At 35.3% G+C, this 27,630-nt stretch overlaps 1 protein-coding gene across 3 annotated transcripts in view; it reads right to left on the reverse strand.

Moving 5' to 3' along the window:
• The window catches only part of IPO11 (importin 11), a 79,990-nt gene that overhangs the window by 46,718 nt on the left and 5,642 nt on the right, over positions 1–27,630 (reverse strand). For all 3 annotated transcript variants that reach the window (XM_057389641.1, XM_057389640.1, XM_057389639.1), the window contains exons 3-17: positions 24,267–24,346; positions 23,836–23,979; positions 20,554–20,654; positions 17,087–17,159; positions 13,885–14,088; positions 12,028–12,160; positions 11,076–11,134; positions 10,204–10,252; positions 8,963–9,033; positions 7,433–7,625; positions 6,486–6,638; positions 6,183–6,226; positions 5,205–5,295; positions 3,988–4,035; positions 3,249–3,354 (exon numbers count right to left, since the gene is read on the reverse strand). In XM_057389641.1, the coding sequence (XP_057245624.1) occupies positions 3,249–3,354; positions 3,988–4,035; positions 5,205–5,295; positions 6,183–6,226; positions 6,486–6,638; positions 7,433–7,625; positions 8,963–9,033; positions 10,204–10,252; positions 11,076–11,134; positions 12,028–12,160; positions 13,885–14,088; positions 17,087–17,159; positions 20,554–20,654; positions 23,836–23,973 (1,463 nt within the window). In that variant the 5' untranslated portion in view covers positions 23,974–23,979; positions 24,267–24,346. The remainder of the gene's footprint in view (positions 1–3,248; positions 3,355–3,987; positions 4,036–5,204; positions 5,296–6,182; positions 6,227–6,485; positions 6,639–7,432; positions 7,626–8,962; positions 9,034–10,203; positions 10,253–11,075; positions 11,135–12,027; positions 12,161–13,884; positions 14,089–17,086; positions 17,160–20,553; positions 20,655–23,835; positions 23,980–24,266; positions 24,347–27,630) is intronic.

Below are 27,630 nucleotides of genomic sequence, written 5' to 3' on the forward strand. Positions count from 1 at the left end.
GAGAAAAGGTGTTGTTTTTCCCCACTGATAAACTAACTCTGATTCCTATGTTTAACTTGAAGATGTATAAAGTTAAGAAAGATGAACSATAGTTACCCAACATCTTACCATGAATGTGTTTTTCATTTCATGACTTACTGACTTGTAAACCATCAAGATGCCATTTAAACTGAAATTATTGAGACTTCTCTACATTGAATAAATGTCTTTTATTAAACATTCCCTTAACTATGAGATTATAAACAACATCTTCAGAGAACTCAAAAGTTATGGAAATGGCATATATACAGTTCATTCGACTGGAACATCAATCTAATGAGGAATAACAGTTCAGTGCTGCTTGATGTTTACTGAGTGGCAGTGAAGCATGAACAACRCATGCTGAAGCATGACTTACACAAGACACTGCCTTTCTAATACATTCTTTGATTTGTTCAAGAAAGTAATCACACAACTTTCCCACTCTTAGAAGGCCTGKACCTGACACTTAATCTTGAAAACAAGTGAGTATTAAAAAAACAAAGTGATTTTCTTGCGACTGGAGTTGAATTGTTTTCAAACCACTACCACATGAAGAAAGTTTCAAATGACATGATGTAAGCACATAACTGTCTGCTATGTAGATGTCTGGTGGTATCTGTTGTTCAATCCACACATCCTACCTGCATCTCTGTATTATTTCTCTCACTCTCCACAGCAGAAAAAATACAGCATGTTTTTGAGATTTTTTGGGGTGTGTACTTGGATTTTGTCTGGGTTTTTTTATTTGGGCTTTTTTTGGAGTGCGTGTGTGTGTTTTTTTTGTGTGTTTGGATTTTAACACATTTCTAGGCATTATTCTGCTCATAGTTGTTCATTTTTGAGGAGCTTCTTCTACATTCACTGCTTCTGGGAAAAGCTCAGGTCAGAACATTAGCTTTTAAAAAAAGAGCACACACTGACTAAGCATAGATCCACCTATGACTAACCCTGGCAGACCTAAAGCTCACATGGGGAAATATTCCAAAATAAGGCAGCTTCTGCTGCAACAGTCATAGGATAGAACCTTTAAGCAGTCTGGACTGCATCACATATTCAAGTCAAAAGTATTTTACTTTCTCTGTCAGCAGGAAACATTGCTTTAGAAATCAGTTATTTCAAAAAGAAAAGTGTTTAGTATACTACCTTAAATTATCTTCATTTTATGGAAAAGTTTCTCCCTAATCAGTACTAAACTAAGCATCATGGCAAGTCATAAATTTGGCAATGCATTATTTCTAAAAATCTTTAAGCTTTTTTTTTAATTAATCCAATATTTCTTCTACTGCTCATGGTTAATGGGTTTACTATCAATAGGTAATGAAACATGTATAGAAAGCAAAACACGGCAAACCCCATGCTCACTGCTAATAACACATAGGTTTGCATTTCCAAACAYCAAACAGTTCTTGAACAAGTACATTAACCACCATGGGACATTCTGTGGGACAGCAGACCATAGCCTTCAACCCACTTTATCTGAACTATGTACGTATTCCCAGAGCTGCTGTTAAAGCAGTACTTGATTCAAACCACTAGCACTGTCTTCCCTTATTGCCATGGTGGTCTCCAATGATAAAGGCAGCAAAAGCAGTTCAAGCATTCAGGGCTCCAAAGTTCTGGACAACTTTTATGGCAAGCTTCTGTCCCCACAGGAATTTCATCCTGGGATATTGAATGCCCACCAAATGGTTAGATCCAGTATCTTCCTGACTGTAATACAACCGTATCAACAGCAGAAAACTTGTCAGCTTTCCTTATGCCATATGAGTGAATAGCATAACAATGCCATAGCCAGCATTTGCTGTAAAGATCATAGCAACTGTATTTAGAGATTGCTGCAGGTGAGGCACAGCAACAAATAAATAATCTTACACAACATCTCTCATTTTTTCCTGCTCTTCTGACTTTTAGCCTAACTATTAGAGTACTTGATCACTTGTAAATAATAAGTGAAATCTCAGTTAAAAAAAAAAAARGARAAGAAGAATAAAAACATTAGGAAACAGCAGGTAAACAACTGTGGCAATTATTCTTTGACATTAACATAAGGTTATACATCCAAAAGTAAGTAATTTATTTTTTAAAAGCATATTGTAGTGGAGAGAAGCATTTTAATATTTTAAGTTTAACAAGATCTTCCACTCTACAAGAACCTGAACTCTATCTGTAAATAGAGCATTTGGAAATAAAAGAGCTAGCAACCCATTATGGAAAATCATTTACAATTTATAGTAGCATTTACAGTCTATAGTAATGATATAAGAGAACAAATTAGTTCATRTTTCAGGTAACAATTGCCACAGATAAGATGAACTGCAAATGCATAAGAAAAACATAGTAACAGCCTTCAAAGGACATTCGGGTCACTGCTAATAACTGCGCTGAGAAAAACAGGACATATTTATTTAGAGTCAAAGGCTGATTTGAACTTGTCTGATAAGGATTAGCATGCACAATAGTGGTCATTGTCCTTCCCCTGGGGGAAGAGTGAGTTTGAGGAAAAAAGAGGAACAGCATCTTCCAGACAGTTACAAAGAGYGACAGTTTAGTCTGTGCTAAGATGCCAAATACAATCTTTCAAAATACCCCACAGTATCTGCTAAACAATGAGGTACTCGAATGAAGACCATCCAAATGAAGGTGACCTTGGTGAGAAGGAAACACCACAGCAGATGGACTGTGTAAAACTCTCTATGTAGAGCAAGCCTGCAATCATTTATACCTCACAATACAACCCAAATCCTTWTTTCTCCTCTTTATTGCACCAGGCAAAATTAACTGAGCAGAATTACATAGGGMTTGTATTTAAAATAACTGAGAAGAACTAATCACTATTTTGCCCAAACTCAGTTTTACAGGGACTATTTTCACAATTTTCAGTTGGACTCTGCTGCCTGGAGGACTCCAGAGTCTCTGGAGGCCTAAATCTTTCAAACACCAAGGTGGTTATCCTGAGGTTTAGTCAGTTCTAATGTATTCACGACGACAGACTTAATGTACTTTTACAGAACCCTGGAAGTACCCACCACAAAGTAATTTAAACATAAACTGTCATGAATACTGTCCCTTCTGTGACTTTATTAGTTACCTGTATGCATTTCATAAAGTGGATATGTTTAAAGGCTGAGTACTTTCAACTTTACCAATTATTAGACACTATATCCTATCAGATTTGTATCAACAGTTTGTATTTAAATGACGAAGGCATAACAAACCAGGGTGTTTACCTGTCATGAGAAACCTGTAGTTCTGCTAATAGTTGATTTTTAAACCATTGATCAAAATCCACACTATCAAATAGTTCGTAAGCAGCCAGTCCAACCGCATTATACACTGGGGAAAAACAATAGTTATGCTTATTGTTTGCCTAAATGTTAACTTTTTAATACTAAATAATCACATTAATTTATTAATAAAATCACATTTTGGTAAACTGAACATAATAAAAAAAACAAAATGAAGGCATATCTTTGTTTAGAAAGTTGAATCAGACCACAGTGAAAGGAACTCTGGCAGAAATAACTAGGAAAAGAAAGACAGTACAGAAGAAAGGTTAGACTTCTGAAAATGGCTAGAAGCCACAAGAACAATGAGGATCTTATTCTATCATCAAGGATGTCTCCATAARAATTCTTTTCTTTTGCATAAAATCTCCTCACAAGTAAAATGGACAGAGTATCTGCATGAAAGCACTGAAGGTCATTTACTTGACACAGCAGAAAGAACATGACAGTAAAGGGAACTGTCTAATTGCTTGYTTCAGAAAAAAAGCCAAAAAGCACAATATTTTTACACAAACATTTTCAAAAGTGAAGACCGATRTCAACTGAAAGGAGATTTAGGATTTAGGTCCCACTTGCCAAATGACTTTAAAAAAATCTTGCAAATTCTTCATGCAATTTTTAAGTCAAACACATAGACAAAAGTGGCTCTATCACTTCAAAGATAAAGTAAAACTTAATTTACCAGCATCTTTAATCAGTATAGCATTGGTATTTTCCATGTCTGTAGATCCTACAATCCAAAGTTAAAACAGTGTCACTAAAACAAAGAATGCAAGYAACTGTGCACTTAAAGCATTTAAGTAAGTAAGACATGAATTAAGACTGCTTTCACTGCTCTTATTTAATTTAATTTCAATCATTCAATCATTTCAGCTTTGATACTTTCTTCAGCGAATATACCGAAATCAAATATCTGCTTTCACACCCTATTTTCAACTTCTTTGGAACTGAACGATTTTAATAGCAACAGACATGTAAATCAGAAGCAAATATTTAAAATGAACAGACTCAAAACCTGCAAACTGCAGATGGCTGTCAACCTCAGAGTACATCCCAAAGAGTCCTAGACCTAGTTCCCTTATTTTTTATACATTAGCACATATAAGTAGAGATTTTCAAAAATTTTAAGAATTAATGGATTGTTCATATCATCATGAGTATTAGTTTTATTTTATAGAATGCAGTGATGTTTWCTGATAAGCTCAAATATAAAATACTATAAATCAACTAAGACACAACTTGGGGAAACAACCTGACCTGAAATGATGGGGAAAAAAAAAGAGCTAGTCCCACTTACTATCTTTCCTGGACATTATAAAACTTCGTTTGGGGGCCAAGAATGATGAAGTAAAACAGAAAGAAAACACAAATCATTCCTCAACCTATGAATWATTCAGTCTTCATACAGAAAACCCATAATTTTTTTCAGCAGATTCTTCAGATTTGGAAAGTCCTTGAGATTCTCCAAAGTGACAGCTGAACTTCAAACTTTTTCTTTTGAAGTCTTTTCTTCCCCCCAAGATTTTGGCAGAGACACAGCATGAACTGCCATGCAACATGTGAACAGGAAGTTCCTGACCAAAAACAAGCTACAGAATTCATTGAGCTTGTGGATCACTACCAGACTGAAATTAGAAATGCCGTAACATTTGTCAATCATCTGACATAGCTGTGATGAAGAGCAAAGAGCCTTTAGGACTTACTCCTCCTAGATATGCAATGCATCTTCTTTATGGTAGGTTTAGAAATAACTTCAAAATATTAACATGCCCTTTCAAAAGTACAGAGAGAGTGCACTACATAAAATTTAAAAATGCACAGTAAAATTGTTTAATAGTTGACGAGAGTGAATGTAAAGAATTCTACATTTCACATTTCCCTTACTTTTAAAGAGCTTACCTTGTAGACTCTGAACCATTTCTAAAAGAACTGGAGTAAGAGTCTGATTATATTCATGAAAAATATCAATAAAAAGAACCTCGGTGCATGGCTGAAAAATTAAAAAGATCTGGTTTAGAATCTATTAAAATAAAAGCAACTAAAATACATTTTATGCTAGAATTTTAAGTGCTAAATACCTTGCACTGAAGGTCACAATTTAAAACATAATATACTCATACAAAATCAGCATTATAAGAAGTATCACTCTTCCTACTATACATTGTGCTTAACTCTAGCAGAAATGTGATGGCTGCATGTGTACCAACTATTTCTGGGGCAGAAGAACAATGAATCTGTGGAGTGAAAGAGCTGGAGCTGCAGTCAGTGACCACACTGCACGTGTGGTCACAGCTTTTGTATTGGTTCTAGGCCAGTGGCTTGGACTGAACACCCTTTTACAACTGGAACACACTAGATGCAACACGCTGGGTTATTTAGTTTTAAAATAAAAGTAATCCAGCAAATAAACTTTGAGATCTCTCTGCAAAACAAACCACAGCAGTCACAATTGGGAGACACACTACAGCAGCATATTTCTGATCTGAACTAAATTAACTAATATAATAACTAATTAATTAATATAATTAACTAATAAAGATGCATCTGAAACTTCCTTCATTGATCATGTCTACTAACAAGTCTTAAGCAGTCGCATCAGTTACCAGTTTAAAAAAGAGACAACTTCTATTGTCTTTAACCTGATGCTACCTAATTCAAATGCTGAAGCARACTCGTTTTCTCTCCCTCCTAAAATATGAAGTGCATAGTTTCCCATGGATTTCAATAAGTTTGAACATTGACAAAAGTACAAAGTTAAATTTCACTAAATCTAAAGAAACTGAAGGATTTTATTTTTAATATTATCTCTCTTGGTTACAAGAGAGATTATCAAGAATTGCACCCAGTAGTGGATTTCTTTCAAATTGAAACACTTACTCTGAGACTGTACTTCCAAGAATCTCCTCCAGTCTCTTCAACAGCTATTATTTCACAAAGAGAAGAAAAAAGTCTTATTTCAACTATAGTTCAAACAAATTTTGAGTAAGAGAGTACTATGGACTACTGAGAAATTTCTTGTTACAGAAACAATGTCTAAAGGGAATATTTGTCCATGTAAGAAGACTGCAGGAAATAAAGTGGTCAATATTGCAGTACACAATTTGTAGAGACAATGTAGATATGAAACGCTCATATAAATATCTAATTAATCTACAATCAGCTACACAGCATATTTCTTACTGAAGCTTTCTGGATCCTCTTCCCACATGGTCAATTCTTCCTTTGTCAGAAGGAAATAGTGAGTGACTAGTCTCCTACATATTTCCATTAGTGTTGGGTATGTGAAAAAAGCTGTCTTTATCTTATGTGCTTCAAGAGTTTCAGGACTGCTGTCTGAAATAAAACATGAAGATTTCAGTTAACAATTAAGTGGTGTAATGATTGAAGAGTAGCCTAGTAAAGTTAGTAAGAAATCAAGAAATAAATTTTTATCCTCTGAGAAAAACAGAAAAAAATGTATTTTCATGGCAGACTTTAACCAACTTTCAGGTTGTAAGCAGGTTTTAAAGCAAGTAATCTATTCTGACACATACCATTACATTTATCAAATCTTTTTTACAAATTCATACAGAGAATGCTAATTGTTACCTAGTCATTGCCACATGCAAAACTAAAGCAAAAAGCTGAGCTATTTTTTCAATTCATACATACAGCAAGGTATGAAGTTTCAAAATGAAACACAGTCTTACAAAGCAAAACATATTAACTTCTTTATATTCAATATAAAGCATCTCCAATCCATTGTGTTTCTGTATTTCATTGTGTTGGTATTACAGAAAATACATGATTTTATSAAACACATCTCACAGGAAAGATATAGCAAACTACCTGATGAAAAGAAACCAAACTCTATACCACAATGCTTTTTAAAATTAGTTCAATGGAAATTAAAACAATCAAATAAGAAAAGATATTTGTTCTCCTTTTGCATTTAAAATTTCTTTGGTACGCCATTATTGATACACATTAATACTTTAAAAATTAAAATAACTATTATCGATATAGAGACCAAACTATATCTATTTCAATAACTACTAAAACATTAATAAAGGAGTTAAACTATTGGGAATAGCTAACAAAATGTTTCTTAGGACATACCAAATTATTTTAGTAAATAGTAGCAGTACCTTCAATATTTTTGGATGGCTTGTATGCATAATTTTTTACAATCATCTTAATGAGATTCATGCATTGTACAATAAATTGCTCAAATACAACTCCTTCACCAGCTTCTGTGAAAACATAGCTTACAGAGAACTCTAGTGATCTCTGAATCAAAGCAGTGAATGAGAAAGGATGTTGATCCAGGAAGTCCAAAATCTTTAAAAAAAGAGAAGCAGAAACAGAGAAATCAAAACAYTTTGAGTACAAGCCTAGCTAAATGCTTTAGTAAACTAAGTGCCAATTTATATAAAATTATGGAACACAGACAGGAAATTAGGAAGAGATTGGTATCACTTGYTAATGAAGAATTATCTAACACCAAAATTCTTCATTTGGGTTTAAAATTACTTTTTCTTTTTAAAGTATGGGGAATGATACCCATTTTTAAATGGACCAGCTTGCTAGTAGTAAATAAAATACACCAGCCACACTTAAAATAGAGTGTATTTCAGCAGATAGTTCATCCCTATTAGAATCAGTGTAAGCAAAAGAGACATGAGGGATATATAATTTCCCCTCCAATACCACCACGGCATCCAATACCCCCAATACCACCACAAGCCACTTGCTTCCTCAACTTAGCTTTTCCAATTACTGGTCTAAAATACACAGGTGGATTCCTTTAATCTCCTTTAGTAATGCAAAAATTCCTATACCTAAATTCTTGTATTTCTACAGGTGGTGATTTATTTACCAAGTTTACTTTCTTTTCAGGTTGTGAAAAAAGATGAACATTTGCAATGTAAGTACTTTGGACAAAGACCAAAAATGTTGTGTCAGAACACCTTCAGCTCAATTTTGGTAAGGTTGATAGATGCTTTCTACTTCTGATAACTAGGCTAACTATTTAAAATACACCCATGGCCTCTCAATAGAATCTGATAGCAATCATAACTCTGTAGGTTTTATAACTTAAAACAAAACAAAATCTGACCAAGTATCAATGTTAAAATTATTGTGCAATACAATAGGCTTGTAACAGTTACACAGAATCACCTGACAACTCTAAGGGCATTACACAAGCCTCAGAGGGAAAGAGATTTTTTTGTTCATTTTCTTTTGATAAACTAGAGTGGCCAATAATTCCACAGAACAAACAAACTCTCAAGAAATTGCAAGCTGACTACCTATAAAAGATAAAGAAAAAATGTCTATCTCTTCTTTATTCCTCAATACGATTACCACTGCTTCACCAATAATTCCAGAATTATTCTTCAAACAGATCCTAGCTAAATYAATGATTACAGAATGCACTTAGTTTTGTTTGAGCTCAGAAAAATGCATTCTTCAGTACTGTAGCTTACATCTGCATGAGTACRCAGACATCCTTTTCTTCAAAAATACATCTCATAAAAAAGAAGTTTAAGTTGCAGTACCTTCCATTTCTTTAAAAGGTATGAAACTTATTTACTTTAAGGCATGTATGTGGCTGGATGGGAACTGCTCCTCCAGAACAATGAACTATACAGTTACTGAACGAAGATTTTACTTACCACTTTTGTGAACAAAATTATGGTCTTTTCTAGACGATCTCTGCATATGCTTTCTGCTCTTATACTTCTACCTGGTAAATCAGACATTTAGCAACTATCATTTTTTAGACTTCTATTTTCTTCTGGATAGCTAAGTCTTAAAAAATTAACATCAGAAAAGAACTTATTTTTGATGTAGTTAAGAGTCAGCCAGAAAAAAAAGTTCTAGGGCCACATTTGAAGTCTAGAACACATTTGAAGTAAAATTCAAAGTAATGAATACTGAGAATAAAAAGATATTAAACCATTTCTCACAGCTGCAGTGAAATTCACTGGACTTGGTAAGGCTACAACAATTTTGATATCATTACAGGAAATTCCAATGATAAACTACTGTTAAAATAATGCAAACAATGACAGTACAAACAAAAAGTAAATATGCATTGAAAATATGAAAATGTCCTTTTAATGCATAACAGTATGTGCTTTTCTAGAAACTCCACTTTTAAGAATAATTCATTATGGACACTAGAAATACTCTGAATTAGAAAAAAATAGATAAAACTTTTATAAAGAATAATAAAAAACAGAAAGGGCCACACTGAAGGCAAACAGGCAGAAAAATTACACAAAAAATGAAAACGTAAATCTGTGGCATAGTTGTACTGGCTTGTGCAAAACTTACTAATTAGAAAAGCAGAAATGGAAAAGGTTCTGCTCAGTTCTTGTCTTAGGATACACAAACCCCACAGTCCTCATATTCTAGGGGACTGTAATAACGACCAAATTTCAATATGGGATGGCCTTCAATTCCTTCCATCCAAACTATACACTTTTCTTGTGAAAAATGAAAGAGAGCCAGAAGGAACCTGACTGTAGTATAGTTAGAGTGTCAAATAGTGGCAGTTTCCATCTCTTCTAAAAATGAGGCTCAAAGTCCAGATCAGCCTTCTGACCTCAGTACAGGCTTCTGAACCAATATTGAAATGGTATATAATTTATCTAAAAAAATTCTTTCTATTCAGTTTAGACATCTATGCTCATAAAAACATTGTTGAATTATGACACCAAATACAATTTTTGTGTGATTTTACTCTGCAGATACAGAAACTTTTACTGAATGCTTCTTTGACAGTTTCAGCAGCATTTAAAGAAATAGCTTCGCACTTATAAAAAAAACCTTGCAGTGATGATGCACTAGCCTGTATATTTTCATCCAGCTTCTAATATTTAACAATGAATAMAGAAAAATATTCACTTACTACACTCCAAAAACTGTTTCAGCCGTTCAAATACAGCATGTAGAAAACCCTGAAAAACAAATGTGTCTTTTAAAGATGGAGCTTATTCTGCACTGTATTACGAGCACAAAGTTATGTCAGACTGAAGTCAGTTCAGAGGTGTTACCAGCTCAGATATGATCTCATAACTTTTAACTGAACTTTTTTATTATTTTGGACAAACTATTTCTTTGTGAAATTAATAATTAATTAGCTAAAGAAGCAGACTGCATAGATGATCCAAACTGACCCTATTAATACCACACCAACAGCATAGCAACTCTAGTAGAAAGAAGCATAGGTAACTACAGACATCTACTTTAAAAAACGCTTATCCAGTTGTACCTTCTTAGTGTAGGACATATGTCATCAGTAYTCAATTCCTCCAGTAAAACAGGCAGCACTTGGGGTTAAGGAAGGTGCTTGGGTTTCTTTCACTGACCCTACCCTCTCCATGGACTGCATACCATAGGCTTCAATCAAATAAATTTTATCAATAGAATTTGATAGGATAACTATGGCATCACATTAATCACTAAACAAAATGCTTTTAACCAGGGGGCAGAGAGCATATGCAAGACATCTTACAGTAAGCAACAAGTGTCGCCATCATGTGATGCATAAACTGGAAAGGGTACTTCTGTTTTTTTTAAACATAGTGACATTAGTGCCATAGTGTTTAGAATCTATCTAGGATCTAACAGCTCTTGACTGATGGAAGGACAACTTTGAAAGAATGTTGCTTGATCTTTCTTTGTATAATACAAACATATACCTTTCAACAATCTTCAGATATAGCTCTAACAACACTTGAAAAAAGATTTCTACTCTAGAAACATGTACATGTAACTTACCATCACTTCTGCATTCCAATGAGGCTCCACAAAGCCATGGACTGTTAGTTTACGAAGCACTAGGAAAAAAAAATTACTTGTGTCACTATTTATCAGCTCTTGTTTCAACACAATCACAATTCAACTTGCTGCTTTAAAAAATACGCAATTTTAGGTCCCTGGAAGCCTCACCTATACCTAACATTAACCTTGTTGGAATTACTATAAAATACATCTTGTGTAAAGTAAAAAAGAGAACTCTAAGAATTACCCAATCAGGAAGAATTCTGCCAAAACTCTCAGCATTTAACCCCTGAATGATTCTGTAGTAGGAAAAGGGGCAAGTACAATCAAGTAAGGCCCATAAGCYACTTGTGAATTCTCTCAGGTTTAGTTACCCAGAAAAGCTGCACACTACATCTTCTGAAACAATCCAGGACACATATTATTCACATCGCAAGCACTGCACACAAAAATCTCAGTTGTTCAACACAGCAAAGGAGTCAGAATATGCATTTATGCCACTCATAAGCCTCTGAGCATCAACCTAAAATATAAACTGACTGCTAAGGCTGGCTTTTCACTAGAYTCAACATGAACTTAATGGGAACTTGTAGCTCAGCCTCTTCAATCAAGTGCTAAAGACATGCATGCCTATATTACAACATAYGTAAGAAAAAATCCATTATGCCCTCCACTTTCCRACCTCCTAGACACTGAATTCTTATCACATGTATGGTGGAAAGCACTTTTTCACTTACTGAGAAACAAGACTACCTCTCTCTCTTTTCCTTGAGCAATCCTCCCTCTGCTTGCTAACAATACAGGTAAAATAACACCAATAATACAATACTTCCGAATGGGCATGGCTTTGTTAGAGAATGGGAACCATTTACCAAAGACATTCTACTCATYCACTGTGAAGAAAGCTACTTGATTCCTTACACTTAACATCATCATTCTATATTATTACCTTTCAAAGACAACAAGGTCCTCTCTAGTGAATTTGCAGCTGCAGCTTCATCCCCTGTACAAATCTGCTGCAGGAATGTATCTGTGTGATGATTCCACAAGGAACATGCAAAGCTATAAATACTTGACGTAAGCTGCAAAAGGAAAATAAAGAATACATTTTGTTTCATGAATTTTGCTATAGCTTAACAAATCCCTAAATTCTGAAAGTCAGTTTAGGCTATTAAATTATTTAACCCAGCTTCTTGTATGTATCATGGGCCACGATGTTTAATTTGCTTATTTGTTGTACTGAATTCTACTGATCCAAAGATGTTTTCCAGAAAAATACCTTGTCTTAATGTGAAGTTGTTATAACAGACTTACTGGTTTCCCTGACTACTTAGGTCTGTGACTCTCGCCTTAAAGAAAACTATTTAGGGCTCCTTTCTTACCTGCTTTTTATAAAGTCCACTTTTAAGAATAATTCCTCATGGAATTAGAAATACATTATACAGTAAATACAGCTGCTGGTATATAACATGGTATGAGGCTTCAAAAAATTATTAGCCTTCCTMATCACCTCTTCTCCCACAAGTCAAACTGGCTTACAGTTCAGTAAATGTCTGAACCATCTCAGTCTTAACAATTAGCACAAYTAGCAATTACAGGTGTAATAGTACTGAACAATGTCTACTCCTCAWCTATACTTTGTTTATAGCTGCAAACACTGACTTTTTCCTTCAGTTTTTTTAAAATAYAGGATGACAAGTAGTTTCTAACAAGGTAGACGTGAACAAATCTCAAACTTAATTCACATTACAGTTCACAAATAGTGCTAGACTGATAAAAATATCTGAATTACAAAGGTAGAAGACAAAGGTATTCTCACTCAGTTACGGTAGCACTTGATAGCTTCGTATTTAAAGAATCTGAACTTAGGCTGCTACACCTCAAACCAATGGAGTTAAAAGCACATGATCTGTTTAGTTGCTTTGACTGAGTAAAGGTCCTATTTACAAGAGTAAGTCTTCAATGCCTCAGACTCCTGATGGTTAAAATTTCACCTTATTGATTACATAGACAGAATATTTTTCTACATAGATAAACAGGAAAACCTCCATGAACAATCTTTATTTCCTGTGCTCATTCTTTTCTTTAAAATAAAGGAATTAAATAAAATCTCAAAAGTTCAAATGTAACATGTTTGGAAAAAAATGTTTAACTCATTAAATTCAGTTAACTGTACTACATCATTACCCAGCTCCAAATGGGTTTGGAGATGCATGACTTACAGCCAAGTTAAATTTGTGTCATATTCAGTGGATTTTTACAGTGGAGAATGTAAGCTGCATGAGATGAGATTTGGCATTTGCATTCACATCTTGCTTTTTAATTAACCTGAAGAGTTAGCCTGGAAAAACCCCAAACACATTCCTGCAGATGACAAAAATTTTAATATGGTAGCAAGGAAGTCTAAACCCCAGTATTTTTTAAAGACTATACTGAATTATGAATCCRGAGTACACTTCCAAAAAARCCCCATAAATTCCTAGAAAAGCAAGATCACCTCATGTCATGATGAAGCTAATATGCAGACCTTGTTCTGTAGATGACGCTCTGCTTCTTTACACAAATTAAGATAACAACATTCAAGCTGYATGCAAAATTAATAAAGATTTCAAACATTTCACCTAGAGGCTGACATCCAATTATTTCTCAGTATACATACCACACAACACAAGAGCACTTCTGTTTCAAAGGCAGACACTGAAGCCCATAGACATGCAAATAATGGCCTTCCAGCTAAGCTCAGGAAGAAGCAAGCACATACAACACAGTRTTTCCATGCTCTATAATACAGCATCACATTACTTACATCATAGAAAAGCTTCCTGTCTGCAGCAAGCCGTTTGGATGCCAGGGTCTTTGTAACATGATAGAAAGTAAGTAGTGCTCTGTGCTGTTGAAGATCATCCTGCACCTTCACAGATTCTACAAGAGTGGGTATAAGCTCYGGCCATTGCCTTGGGCAATCTACCCTGGCAACTTTAGCAATCAGTACAGAGATCTGAGTTGCTATCTGCAAAAAAACACAGACACCACAAAATCAAAGGGCATTTAGGAAATTTATAATGAAGAGATCAATAGACACATAAAATCTGATCCAAAAAAAACCTACCCAGTTCTAGACAAAGCCATTCCCAACCCCAGGCATGCGTGTCTGTAAGCAACAGTCCCATCCCAGTAGCTGGAACTAAGCTACTAAGATCTCCAGATATTCACACCACAGGCCAGGTGCAGCTGCACCATCCCTACCACCTGACTTTGGTTGCTGGGTCCAAGTCACACTCGCACCTTGCCCTTGCAGCACACATGCACGAAGAACAGAGCTACATTACACAGCAAGTCAGGTAAGGGACACACTCAGAACACAGGACAGGCAGTGGTCATCAGGCACAGGGTTTGTTCAAAGGCAGGTACAGACCAACCAYGGTTTACACATACCTGGTCCATCTTACACCCTCTTCCTGTCTATTCCACGCTTGACTGCTCTACAACTCCCCTCCCCTAAACTTTTCTTTGATATAGTTTAAATGTTCCTCAAAACCCCACCTCAAAAATCCAAAAGTTTSACATTCTTGTTTTCCCTGACTTCATCCCATTCTAATTGAAAAGGTCCTTAGCTGGATTAGTGAAGCACACTCTCTCTCTCCTTCAACACACATACAACCACACTTCCAGCCTRGGAAAGATGTCACCTTCTTAGGCTACCAGAAGCAATTCAAGCAATTTACAGGCCTAAGAGGGAACAGCTATGCCTTTCTTTACTGCTYCCTGAGCCATTTCATGTGGAGTTTGACAATCCCACCAAGTTTTCTGCTACTTATTTCTACCATGCTGCTTAGTGAGAAAAACTGCTTTAGGAAAATGATGTCAATATTCCCTAGGATGAGCTGGGAGTCTTACTTATTATCAGATCAAATTATGTCAATTGGCAGGGGGAGCAAATAAATTCCTCTCCCCATGCCATGGGATACAAGAAACAACTTCCCAGGGAGGCCAAAAGTACTGTTATCTTGAGGACTGGCTTTTTAAATGGGGAGGAAAGAAAAAAGAATCTGCTGTCATATATTTGAAGAARTATTTTGTTCCAATGTTCCCTCCATATGGTAAATATCTTCAAAGGGCATGGAAATTATGTTCTCAGCAGATGATATGTTCTCTCTTTCTTCTTCACCTCCTCTGGAAGTCAAGTTGTGTCATCACATCTCCATACTATGTCTATTTCTCACTTTTTTGTGTTGTTTTTCTTTCTATACAAGAGTCATAACTTTTCTGCCTTCAATGATGCAAAAAGCACAAGCAGATAGCAACTGTGTTATGGACTATCTGTGACTGGAAAAGTGCAGTTATCAGGAACACAGGATATCAAAACTTGGACATATGAAGCAGGCTTGGGACTAAATGAAAGGGTCCTCTGAAAGCAAACCTCAAGACACCTACAACTCAGATTGGGGAACAAGGAGAAAGAAAAGAAGATGGACGGTAAACATATTTCAATACTGTACACAGTTGTTCAGGCAATTATTTAGACTGCTAACATAAAAACAAACTAAATTCTCTGCATTTTAAAAACTTATATTCCAAAACATGTCATAAGGACACACAAATAAAAACATTAAGTCACTAGTCTTTAAAACAGGAGTTAAAAAGGTACCAATCTCAACTGCAACTAAGGTCTGAGAACTGCAGTATTGTTCATCAGCTGGGGAATTTTTAGCTAAAAAGCATGCTACACTATTATCTTAGCAGGCAAACTGGTAAAATACTAATGAAGGTATGGAAAAGTTATTGATAAAAGGTTTTAATTGTTTTATAAACAATGTAGTGAACATTAGGGTTTTATACCTAATTTATCTATTTATCTATGCAAAAAACACACAAATTCTTCAAAATTAAATCTTAGATAAATTGTATGTCACCTAGCAGAAGCATAAATGATACATTAACTTTAGAGTTCAATTTTATGTACTGCATAGTTCTCTTAGGCTAAAATGGAGGAACAAGTAATATTTGGTYATCTTGTTTACACTGAAACTGAATCTGCAGAACAAATGTTAAAATACTTTATATATTTGCTTTAYAGAATTTCATTTGCAATGAAACTTTTAACTCTAGTCAAACCTGTCATTGCACAATGGTCTTCTACAAAGAATAAATTACTGTAATTTTGATAAATTCCTCTACTCTCAGAAGTTACACTAATCCTGTCAAGAAATCCTGAACAGTTAAAATTGGACTGTCTGTAGAACAGCAGTTTATTCCCAATGCCATTTTTTAATCTTTACCTTGTGCCAGTCATTTCTGTATTGTCTTGAATAAGTTATTTAAGATATAGCTCAAAATATTAGCAAATACTTCCTTATACAATGTTATACTTGCATGATGAAGTCAGCAGAAGGTTGATTCATCTAGTATAGGGCCCCAACATTAGTTCTATGGTAAATATAATAATAAATTCTTATTCTAATCCMATTGTGGTTTATAATTAGTCACTTTATGTGAGATAAGACACTGAAGYTTTATTAAGCTTATTTAAATTCACTAATGCTGCAACCAGACATGTGACAGCGATACTGCTTAGGGCTTTTCATACAGCAGCAATCTCAACAGCTCATTCCTGCTCTGCCAACACTTGTGTGGCTGCACCAGGAGTTCAGGTCAGAGAACAGATACAGCTGAAAAAACAAAAAAATCACTCAGGAAAAGGCTATTTTTGAGCTACATTAATTCCCTGAACCATTTCTGCAAATGGTTGCATAAACAGCACGGGACAACAAACTGCCACTGCAACACCAAAAGAAATAAAATGCAGAGGCAAAACATGTTGCTTCCAACCAAAATTGTTATGTAACTCTACGAATCATGAACTATTGCARAACATCTCACTTCAAGATCGGGCAAAAAGCAGTATGTAAATTGCAACTTTATCATTATAATTAAATACTATGTGAAGAAAGAAACCAAGCTATATATCAATGCAAACATTTCTTGGGAGAGTAACAATCACCACTAACCTGATTCACTGGCTCATTAAAGTTGGTGATAAGTCCAGCACGCAATGTGGTTTTTTCTTCTTCAGAAAGAGCACTGTCAGAATATATTTATTAAARTATTATTTACTTTCATTTTAAAAATTACTATTAATTCATATATAACCAACAAAAATACTATCAAAGCTAACAAAAACCATCCTTTTTTCTTCAACTATTTAAAGTATCTTTGAAAAGTCAGGGAACAGTGAAAAAATACTTATGAAGTGTTATAATCTCATATTTTGAGTTCTGAGGTGGCCTTTGTAAAGATAAATAGCAAAAAAAAAGAGAGTTTACAAAGTAAGATACACAAATATATAGTGAAAAAACCCGTAAAACTGTACAAATTACAAAATGATTGCTCTTAGACAATTATAGTTATTACTGCCAGAATTGATGACTTGAACATGAATTTGCYCAAGTATACTACTGGACAATGGCCAAAAATTTTCCGGAATAAGGCTAACACCGTATCAGATGACAGCTCCTTCTGCAAAACCAGTAAGTTTTCTCTATTACAAATCCATTTCTACAAGCAACAGACACTTTGAAGATTCTTTGGGTGAAAAGTATGTTGATATATTCTCCATAAAATACAGGGGGGAAATAGTGAGCAGGGCAAATTCTAAGCCGTAAAGGTTAATTTTTTGTTGAAGTGCAGCTTTGTGGTATTTTAATACTTCATTTTAAGTGACCTCTATCAGTTTAAGACTACAAATTACTTCCCGTATTACTTCAGACTTTGCATGTTTCATGCAATTTTCTTATRATTTCCAGGAAGGAAACTGTTTTGATAAATGCTTTGCTGGTATTTATAGGTTATACTATCAGGGAAAAAGAAGAAAAAACCAAAACCAAACCAAACAAGAAACCCCAATACATTTTCRTTTAGTGATAGCACTAGAAAGCTGCTTCTTCACAAAGAGCTTTTAAGTTATCACCCAAGGTTGTTCAGATTAAACAGYTTCACCTAACAGTGCAATGATTTAGAAGCATGCATGCAAACATCACATCTCAATGAAGACTAGTGGAAATTAAGAAGGATAAAGAYATGAACACAACCACTTCCTGTTGTCTGACCTCAGGCACAGACATTAACCAGCTAGTTTTACRTACTGAGGTTTAAAATTATGTCTAAAATTCCCTGAAGCATAGCTTTTGAACTTATCTAGACAARCACTTAATATCAAAATAATAAAAAATTATAATTATATTAAGCTTAGCATAYACACAGTCTAAGGGCAGCAAGAATTCAGTTCATTCCTTACTGTAAAGAAAAATGCTGAAATTAAGCTTTTGCAATTGCAGACACAATGAAGGAAAGAAAACAGATTCATGAAAATGAATGCCTCAAATACAGACGCTTGTGATAAGCAAAACTGGAGAACAATAATAAAAAGAAATAATCTATGAAATCAATGCTGATGCAAGTGACACACAGCAGTGTGTGACAGGATCCCTAAGGATTTGCTGGACCATGGGTGGAGGAATTCACAGCTTAAATAACACGACAGTGACATCTGCCGGAGAGGAGGGACRCCCTAAGCCCGTGCATGAGACACAGACTGCCACAGATGTCTTCAGTCTTCCTTCACACACTGCAGAAAACCCAATTCCACACTAAAAGTTATAGCCAGGCGAAAAGTCAGGAAGAATGTGTATCATTCAGTGACTAATTTCCCTTCAGCACCAAATTATACTCGACCAAAAATTAGAACAACTTCATCTAGACACGAATGTCTAAGCATTATCTACTAACGCTGCAGTCTTTCACAATTTGTGAGTTCAACGTCACTTTGATCTTTCCCTGTGTTAGCACTATAAGGAAATATAAGCCCAAATACTTAAAAAATTATCTTAAAGCTTTTTTAAAGAAGTTTAATACTTCAGGTTTGGATTTCTGGCTTATGAGGAGTTATTTATAGTTATGACTATAAATGTAAAAACGTGTATTTGAAAAGTAGTATTAAAGTTGCTAACATGGTGCTCAAATAAGAGAATAAAGTACACAAGAGACAGGATAAAAAAGTCATTATCTGTAACATCAAAAACATGTTCAACTCTTGAATTCAAGACAAACCATTTCTAAAAAAAATATAAACACATATAAAATCATCCTGTGAGACCACCTTTTGAGAAGGCTGACAACAAATCTCAAAAAAGAGGCCAAATGGTGACTGAAAAAAGGCTATGACAGGGCTCTTCTCCTCAGCTATATGGAAAGCTGCCCGAAAAAACAGGAGGGAGAAAATTCACAGGCACATCTTCACAAATCACTCTCACTGGAAAATGCTGTTTTAAGTCTGATCTGTAGATCAAAACATGCTTTGATGTGCTACTATGGATGGAGAGGGGCCAGCTGCTGAAGTGCAACACAAGATGAAAGACACGAATTTTGCAAGGACAACAAAAATGCAACCTCTATAATGAAGCCTTCAAAAATTATGATATTCAAAGTGTGATTAGTTCACAAAACAGTCAACTGAGAATTTGCAGTTTAAACTGAGATTTCTCAAAATGACTTCAACATATTYTAAGAGGAACTGAATCTGGGTGAGTGCTGACAAGAAGTCACATCTAAGAAATTTAAAAAGGAAAATAGGAAAGKGGAAACAGACACAGAGTAAAAATTTAGTATGCATTTACTGCATGGAATCCTTCGCAGCAGCCAACAATTTTTAAATTTTATTTTATACTTCAATTGCATTAAATCAGTGGCAGGAAAATTAGAAATGGGTAATATAGTTTAATTCATGGAATTTTTAAGACTAGCCAAGATAAAATTATTTTTTTAATTATATTTAATTTAAAACTACAGGAAAACTACACTGAAAGACTGTTCTTTAATATTTACCTCAAACAGTAAAAYACTAGTCATAAGTTCTACAGGAAACAAACCATGCTTTTTCAACAAGAAATGCTACTATTGTCTAAAAACACTAAGATATTGAAACAATATTTAACTTCCTCCAAGARTGCTCACTAAGTAACAGAATTGTAAATAGAACCCCATTAACCTGAAACATCAAAGATATACACCATCTTCCATGAACAAGATGGTGTTTTATTTTCACATTTAAGAGAATCCAAATGCTTGCAGATGTTTTGCAATTATATACTAACTCACAAATACTCTAGCCCTCTATGCAATAATGAAGGAGTACTACACTATTTTAAATGTGCTGTGGATAGAGAATTTTATCACTTTTACCTTTTTTGGTAGATCTTTGGAAAAAGTTACTATGTAAGGTAAAATACATTAAACTACTTCAAACAATGAATAGTGAAAATCATACTGTGTATCATATACTTAGATTTGTGATCCACAACTGTCCCAAGAATTCCATCTAATACCCTAAATCTGGCAKTGATGTCCCACCTATATAACCAGCATTTAAGAGAGGCTGAAAGTGAATTTTAGACAGTTAGTGGAAGAACCCAAAACTTACTGTGGCGTGATCCGTCTCCAGTAGCGATCAATTCCATTTTTAAAATACAGCACAGCTAACCATCTTACATTCACATCCAGGCTATGATTTGTAAAGATATTCTGTTTACCAAAAACAAAACGGAAAGGAAAGAACAAAGATTGGGTTAAAAACTGCTCAAGACACCATTAGCAAGACAGGAAATGTACCAACACATGGGCTGGTATATGCAGAAATACACACACCTCTGTGATACGGGTGTTCACAAACAAAATGCCTTAATCATCATTTGACAGACAAGTCAAACACTGTGTTAAACATAAATTTTTAGAGATTAAAACATTTYATCACTGGCCCAAATTTTGATTTATTAAAAAAAACTACACATAAGGCAAATGTATTGCTAATCTTGTCTGGCAGAGGAGGAAATATGAGTGTAATAATTACTAGAACCAGAAAATTATTATACTTTAATGACATAGCTCTCAGAAGTCTGTGGCACTGCAGAATACAGGATAATTCCTTACTCTAGTCAGAATCCAGTCTTGAGGTTRTTTCTTCATTATCTTGCCATATGGCAAGAATCGTCCTCTCTGCCAATACTGTTTGTAAAACAGTGACTTAGTAGGGCTGCAATTCTCAAATTTGACTATGCTTTTTCTAGGAAATAAGTTTCCACTAGAAGCTAAAYATCTATACACATAGACATATACATGTATCTATCTATATTTGCTTTTATGTATCCATATGTACATATGAAGAAACATACAGGAGTTATATTGTATAGTAATGTTGTAAAATTAACCARCCAAGAAAAACTAAAATAAAGGTAGACTATTGAATCTCAACACAGGTACTACTCTGAACAGCAGCTCTCCTCCGTTTTCCACTGCAAACAGATGGATCCTTCTCAAGGGGGTGAGACATTTACTCCCTCCTTTAGGAAGAAAGTATGTGTGAGCTCAATGCTCTTACTATACAGTGCACTGCAGAAACAGTGCACAACTTGCATTCACTGCTTTTAGAAATCCAGTAGCAAGGGACCTGAAAAATGCAGGGATTCCTGTTAAGAGCATCTGCTACTTTTGAGCACCACACCTGTAGACCTATAAACAAACCTTTCAAATAACTCAACCTGAGACCTCATTTTCACTATGCATTCAAAACGTARGTTTCTCTCAAAATCTATTTCAATTAATGGTAACAGCTTTCTAGAAGTAATGGTCAACCTGAAAGAAACCTTAACACATTCCAATCACAAGAAAGTAAACAGACTTACTTGCCAACAAGCCTATCGACCTCAAAACTAGCAAACTCTAGAAAAATAGCAGGATAGAAAAATAGCAGGAAAGTTGTAGCCCACCAAGAAATACCACACAACATGATCTGTATGCAATATGCCCTCCTTCTSCAAAGATCATTTAGGAACACAGACTGAATCTCTGAAAGACCTGACGTTTCCCAAACGTAACTAAAAGCATATTCAAATCCAAAGAGGTAACTTCAAACACCACTTTCATATAATAAAAAACATTTCAAAATAAATGAAACACAGAAAACCCAAACTACTCATACTGAAACTTCCACTGATCTTACAAATAACTATTCCTCTCCTTGCTGAAATATTTATCAGAAGAAAAGCTTCCTCAGATAAAAAATATCTTCAAACAAGACACAGCCTGAATAAAAAATGCAAAAAAAGATAAAAGTATCTAGAAAAAAACAAGTAGAACTTCTCTATATACTCTGTATCTTTATATGAACTTGCTAAAATATGAAGTATTTAATATAACACTGTAAAACTGTCATAGAAATAACAGGAATGAAATCAATCTAAAAATTGATGCAACTTGTACAGAGGTTCTTTTCAAAACCAGCCAATTTATCTCATAATCAAAAGAGAGGTATCTAATATCTTCAGAAGACAAACACAGAAAGTAATGATAGCAACTCCACTAGGTATTAAAAATGGTTCAGAGATGCAGGTCTCATGCTTCCTTATAATTTTCTCTATCCTGATTGTCCCAGAAGCAAATGTATCTCACAGTAAGTGATTACATTACTTGCCACATCCCACAGATGTCAGCTATCTTACCCACTCCCCATTTACAATTACCTTGCTTTCTTTTTCCCTGCACCCTTTTCTGCCCTACCAAGAAGCTGCCAACTATTTTCTCTGCCCGACAGCCCACCTGTCATGATCACATTAAACAAAAAAAGCAGACACTTCKGTTTAGTTTGGAAGATTATATTGGTATTTCGCACTTAAAGAAAGGCTGATGTAGCCCCAACAAATCCACTGAACCACATAAAATGAATTATCAGCATTTGATTTTGCTTGGTAAGCATTTAAACTCCTGCATTTTTAGCCCTCACATTTAAAATTAACTCATATCAATTCCAGTTACACCTCTGAGTGCTCAACTTGTCTACATCCTCAGGTGTAAGCTCTCACAGCAAACATCCAGAGGAAGAATTTACCACCACAGCAACACTATGGCAAAAGTAATGAGTAAAAGATAATTTGACAGTTCAAAGGTTGTACCATTTTCTCCAACCTTCCCTAAATGCTTTGGCTCACCATCAGCTTTCCAAGCAAATGAGAGGGTCTACAGAGAGCAGAACATGATGCTCTACAAATCTGACTCATTCAATCCATGCACTGAAGACAGATGTTTGTAGAAAAGGCATTTCTACTGATGCACCTATTTCAACAAATGCTCACAGTACTTTTAGAAGTATTCACTTTCCTCCCTGCAGGATCATACAACCACAGCCAGGTYAGATTATCCCCCTGGGAGTCTCTGTCCACTAATAAAAAGGAAAGAAATCCCAGAGACATAGCAATGCAACTGGAAAGCATGAGGGAATTTCTATTAAAATGCTCATAAAGCACCACCTCCACAAAAAAGAAAAGGTGATTACTGCCTTGGTATATAAAAAGATCCCTGGCTCTTGAGGTAGTAAAGGCAATTCCTTTGACAAGGACCCTCTTGGCCTTCTACCATCTACAATTCACAAGAGGCCAATAAAAATTGGGCACTACAGCCCACTTGTACAGCTAGAGGTTGGATTTCCACCTTCTGAATGCTTGGGATAGAGCTTGCTTTGAGACACAGAGATGCCAATGCCTACCATTGTCATATCCTACCTACCATATCTTTCAGCTTAAGGATACCAGTGGCTGGACCATGACAGCTCAGGGYTTCTCTCAGCCAGAGGTCATGGTCCAGCCATATTCTAGAGAGCAGTACTCAAAATTATTCAAGGTTTCTTTAGTARCACTTTTCCACTGTATCTTACCAACAAGACTGAATAAAAACCAGGCTGTGTCTCCCACTGCTTCAGTTGTTCCTCAGCTGGCTTCAACACTGCAGTATCTTGGCTAGTAGCTTGGGTCAAGACTTGCAAAACAACAGTGCTAGCACTGTTGAGATCCATGAAAACCTGAAAACATTTAAAAAGGAGAGAAAACACTTAGGGAGAAAAAGACGCAAATATAGACAAATGTTTTCTATTCATATTATCTAAACAACCCACGCTCATCTTCCATTAGACTACACAGTGTAAAGATAGCATGACACCCACTCACAGGCAGTGTTGAGGTACAGTGATGGAACTATTTGCTTTCAGAAATCTCTCACTAAAAAGAGCAAGCATTAAGTCTATCATCACAAGCACATTTACTAGATTTAAGGAACTGCAGGAAAATATTTTGATTGTAAAAYACTTACCTCTGCAAAGCACAGCCACTAAGAGCAAAACTACAACTAGAGATGACTTCAACTGCAAGAAGAGTAAACCATGGGGCTGTCTGAAAGAAGCAAATATGCAGATTATTAATCTTTTGCATTTCATTTTTCCTTCAAGAGAGAAAATGGCACATTTCAGACTGTTAAATTCCATCATTCAAATTCATCAAAACAATTTATATCAATTAAAAAAGAATTCTCACAATTAGTCCCAAACGAAACAGGATTTTCCTCAATGTATTTGATTTCCTTCTTATGTAGCAAATACTAACCAGCTGAACTATAAATACGTATTGCCAAATTTCCAGTGTATATACATCCTTATACACCCTTGTACTCTATGAAGACAAAACACTGCTCTCCAGATGACAATGATCATACTTACAAGAAAGAGACACATATATAAAAGAAACTATTAACTCTGTTTTGTGCTTATAAAAAACAGTGTATAAAGACTATATTRACTTCTAGTAATACATCCACAGCTAAATATTCATACACTTGGGTCTTCTAAACAAACTATGAAGAACAGCTTCTCTTCAAAGAGGGGAGTAGAGGAGGTTCATGCGAAGAAAGAATATCTAAAGGATTGTTAAGCATTGGAATGGGCTGCCCAGGGAAGTTGCAGAGCTGCCATCCCAGAAGGTGTCCAAGAAATTATAGGATGCGGCACTCAGTGCTGTGGTGTAGCTGACAAGGTGATTATTGGTCAAYGGTTTGACTCARTCTTGGAGGTCTTTTCTAACCTTAATGACTCTATGATTTACTTTTATTTAATAGGCAAAAAAGGTTTATTTTTCCATCTTCAGGAAGAAGATCGAGATTAAAATTGTTACAGTAATGGTAAGAAAGTGAGACAAATRAAATTTTATTCTGCTATGTTTAAAAATCTGATTTTTTGAGAAAATCATCTTAACAACAAGACTAGCCACAGTATTAAAGACCTTTTATACCAATAATAGCATTGCCCAATTAAAAAAAAATAAACCAAAAAAACMAAAACCTCAATCTCTTAATCTCCGGTATCCTCACCAGAAGCTGACTAAAAATTGAAGGTCCTAAGGTTAAAGAAAGTCTACTTTCAAACCAATGAACCACAAAATCACATCTCTTTACAGCAATAACTAAACAAAACAAGGAATTCCATCTCTGCTTTATACTTCCCATGTGAAGAATCTCATAATCTTTCTGCTTTAACAACTTGTGCAAAACAACTTGTTTTGATAGCAGAAGCAGGAGTGCTACAGGGGTTTCTTCTGTGAGAAGCWTCCCYCATGTCTGAGGCAGTGCCAGATGCCCCCAACACACCCCTGTCATTGGCCAATGCTGAGCTCATCAGCTACAGAGGTTGTACCTCCAGGATAACGTGTTTATGAAGCAAGAGAAAAAACCCAAAGGGTTTTGCTTCTACTAAAAATTTATGTATTTCATCTAGAACAGTACTCATTAGAAGACATAGCTAGTAAAGTACAAATACAAAAAGCTTTTTTTTCAGTTTCTTATTTCAAGACAATTAGTTGGCAGTTCTAAAGACAGCAACAAAGAATAAYAAAAATCAAAGTTAAGTACTTGCTTCTTTTCTATTGTTTCTCATTCTCGAAAAGGCTTGTGTTTGCATGTAAAAACTGGAGCAACTACTGCTGCTTGAAAAAAGCCACAAGAAAAATCAAACTAAGCTTAGTGGGTCAGAACAAAAATTAATTTAACCCAACATTCTTTGTCAAAACCACAACAGACACTCAGGTCAGCACATTCTCGCCCACCATTCAGAAAACTCTGGTTCAAGGATTTTCTATTAAGAGGAAGGGAATTTAAGCCCTCAAGACTTAGTCTTCCATGAATTTGCATGGTTGCTTTGTGATCCCACAAAAAAACAGTCCTCACACAATACTAGATGAGACTGCCACAAGCCAAATAGCAAAACTGAACTAAAAAATAATAATTTCTCTGAAGATGGGTTAACTTTTAGATAATGTTTATAAATACTGTAAAATATTCAAGGAAGTGGTATATTCTGTATTATTTGKATAGCAAAAAATTAATGGGAAAAAYATCTAATAAACATATAGCAAATACAAACAGCAGAGATGCACAAAGGCAACAATGCTTCATTATAGATGGGATTTTGCAAAGTCAACTACAAACCTACCATCAGAACAAAACACTGTCTAGTGCTTTTACTTTCTAAAAATTCCTCGAAATGGTTTGTTTTCTTCTAATAGCTCACTAGTCTAACTTGGACAATTAATTTCTATTTTAAAAAAAAAGAGAAAAAAATTGAAATACTATTTTGAATCAATTCTTACTGCATAAAACTCAAATTTGCAGTTTAAGTTACTTTCAAATAAGTTAAGCTATACAAAGAGCCATGGTCACCAAAATAAATAGTATAATACTCTGCTTCTCCCTAAACCCCTTAAATACCCAAAGCTGGAAGGAGCAGGGAAAAACACAGATTTTGGTTTGGATCAAGCTTTCCAAACATTTTCACACATTGCTCGATAGGTAAATGTGGTAGGCATAAAAAAAGAAGACAGAAAAGCGAGCAGCTTTTATTTCATGCTCTTGTCAAAATGTGATGTAAACTTACAATTGTCCACAAAAGGGCAATGGGCAGGGATGGGGTACTGGGGGCACCTACAACAAAAAACCCTAACAAGCCAAAAAGTCAAGCCATCTGAGCACACTGTTCCCGAGCAGTATCTGTTTACACAGACACCAGAGCACACGATGGAAGCAGGGAGGAACATGCAACTTCCAACAACGTCAAGCCRTTACAGGCTCAGGCCCTAGCATGTAATTTCAACTCTAAGTCTGTCCTTGACTCAAGGAGGGCACTAGCTCCTACCTTAGTGGGATCTGCTTAAAACACAGTTTTAATCAGAGCCACAATCAGCTGCACATGTGAAATTTATTTCTGCAGACAGACACAGCCATACTTCAGGAGTTTAAATCCACATTTCTCCAATCCGAATTTGTTGTGATCCCCTCACATTGCCTGCTCTTTTTTTCTAAATGATGTATCAGGGCTCTTCAACCCCTAATTTATGCAGAGGATATAAAGCTGCTCTTATTCCCTTCATAACTGCAAAAGCCCATGAATATTGGTTCTATTAGTATGGAATAGAGAAAATCTTCACTTCTTACATATCCGACATCACTGATGGACAGAAGACGTAAAGGGACATAGGTTACCCCATAGATTGGTTAAATCACAGGGACAGGGACTTTTTCCATAGTTCATCATGGACTTCTACAGCTTTAGTCAACATGAGCTACTTCTACAAGACTGCCCTAGAGATGAAACTAAGGAGGCRAGTATTAAATAGCTGCTGTCTTTTGGGTA

This window comes from Malurus melanocephalus, unplaced genomic scaffold, assembly GCF_030028575.1.
Source record: "Malurus melanocephalus ecotype Western Australia unplaced genomic scaffold, MMel_1.1 scaffold_18, whole genome shotgun sequence".
Lineage (NCBI taxonomy): Eukaryota > Metazoa > Chordata > Aves > Passeriformes > Maluridae > Malurus > Malurus melanocephalus.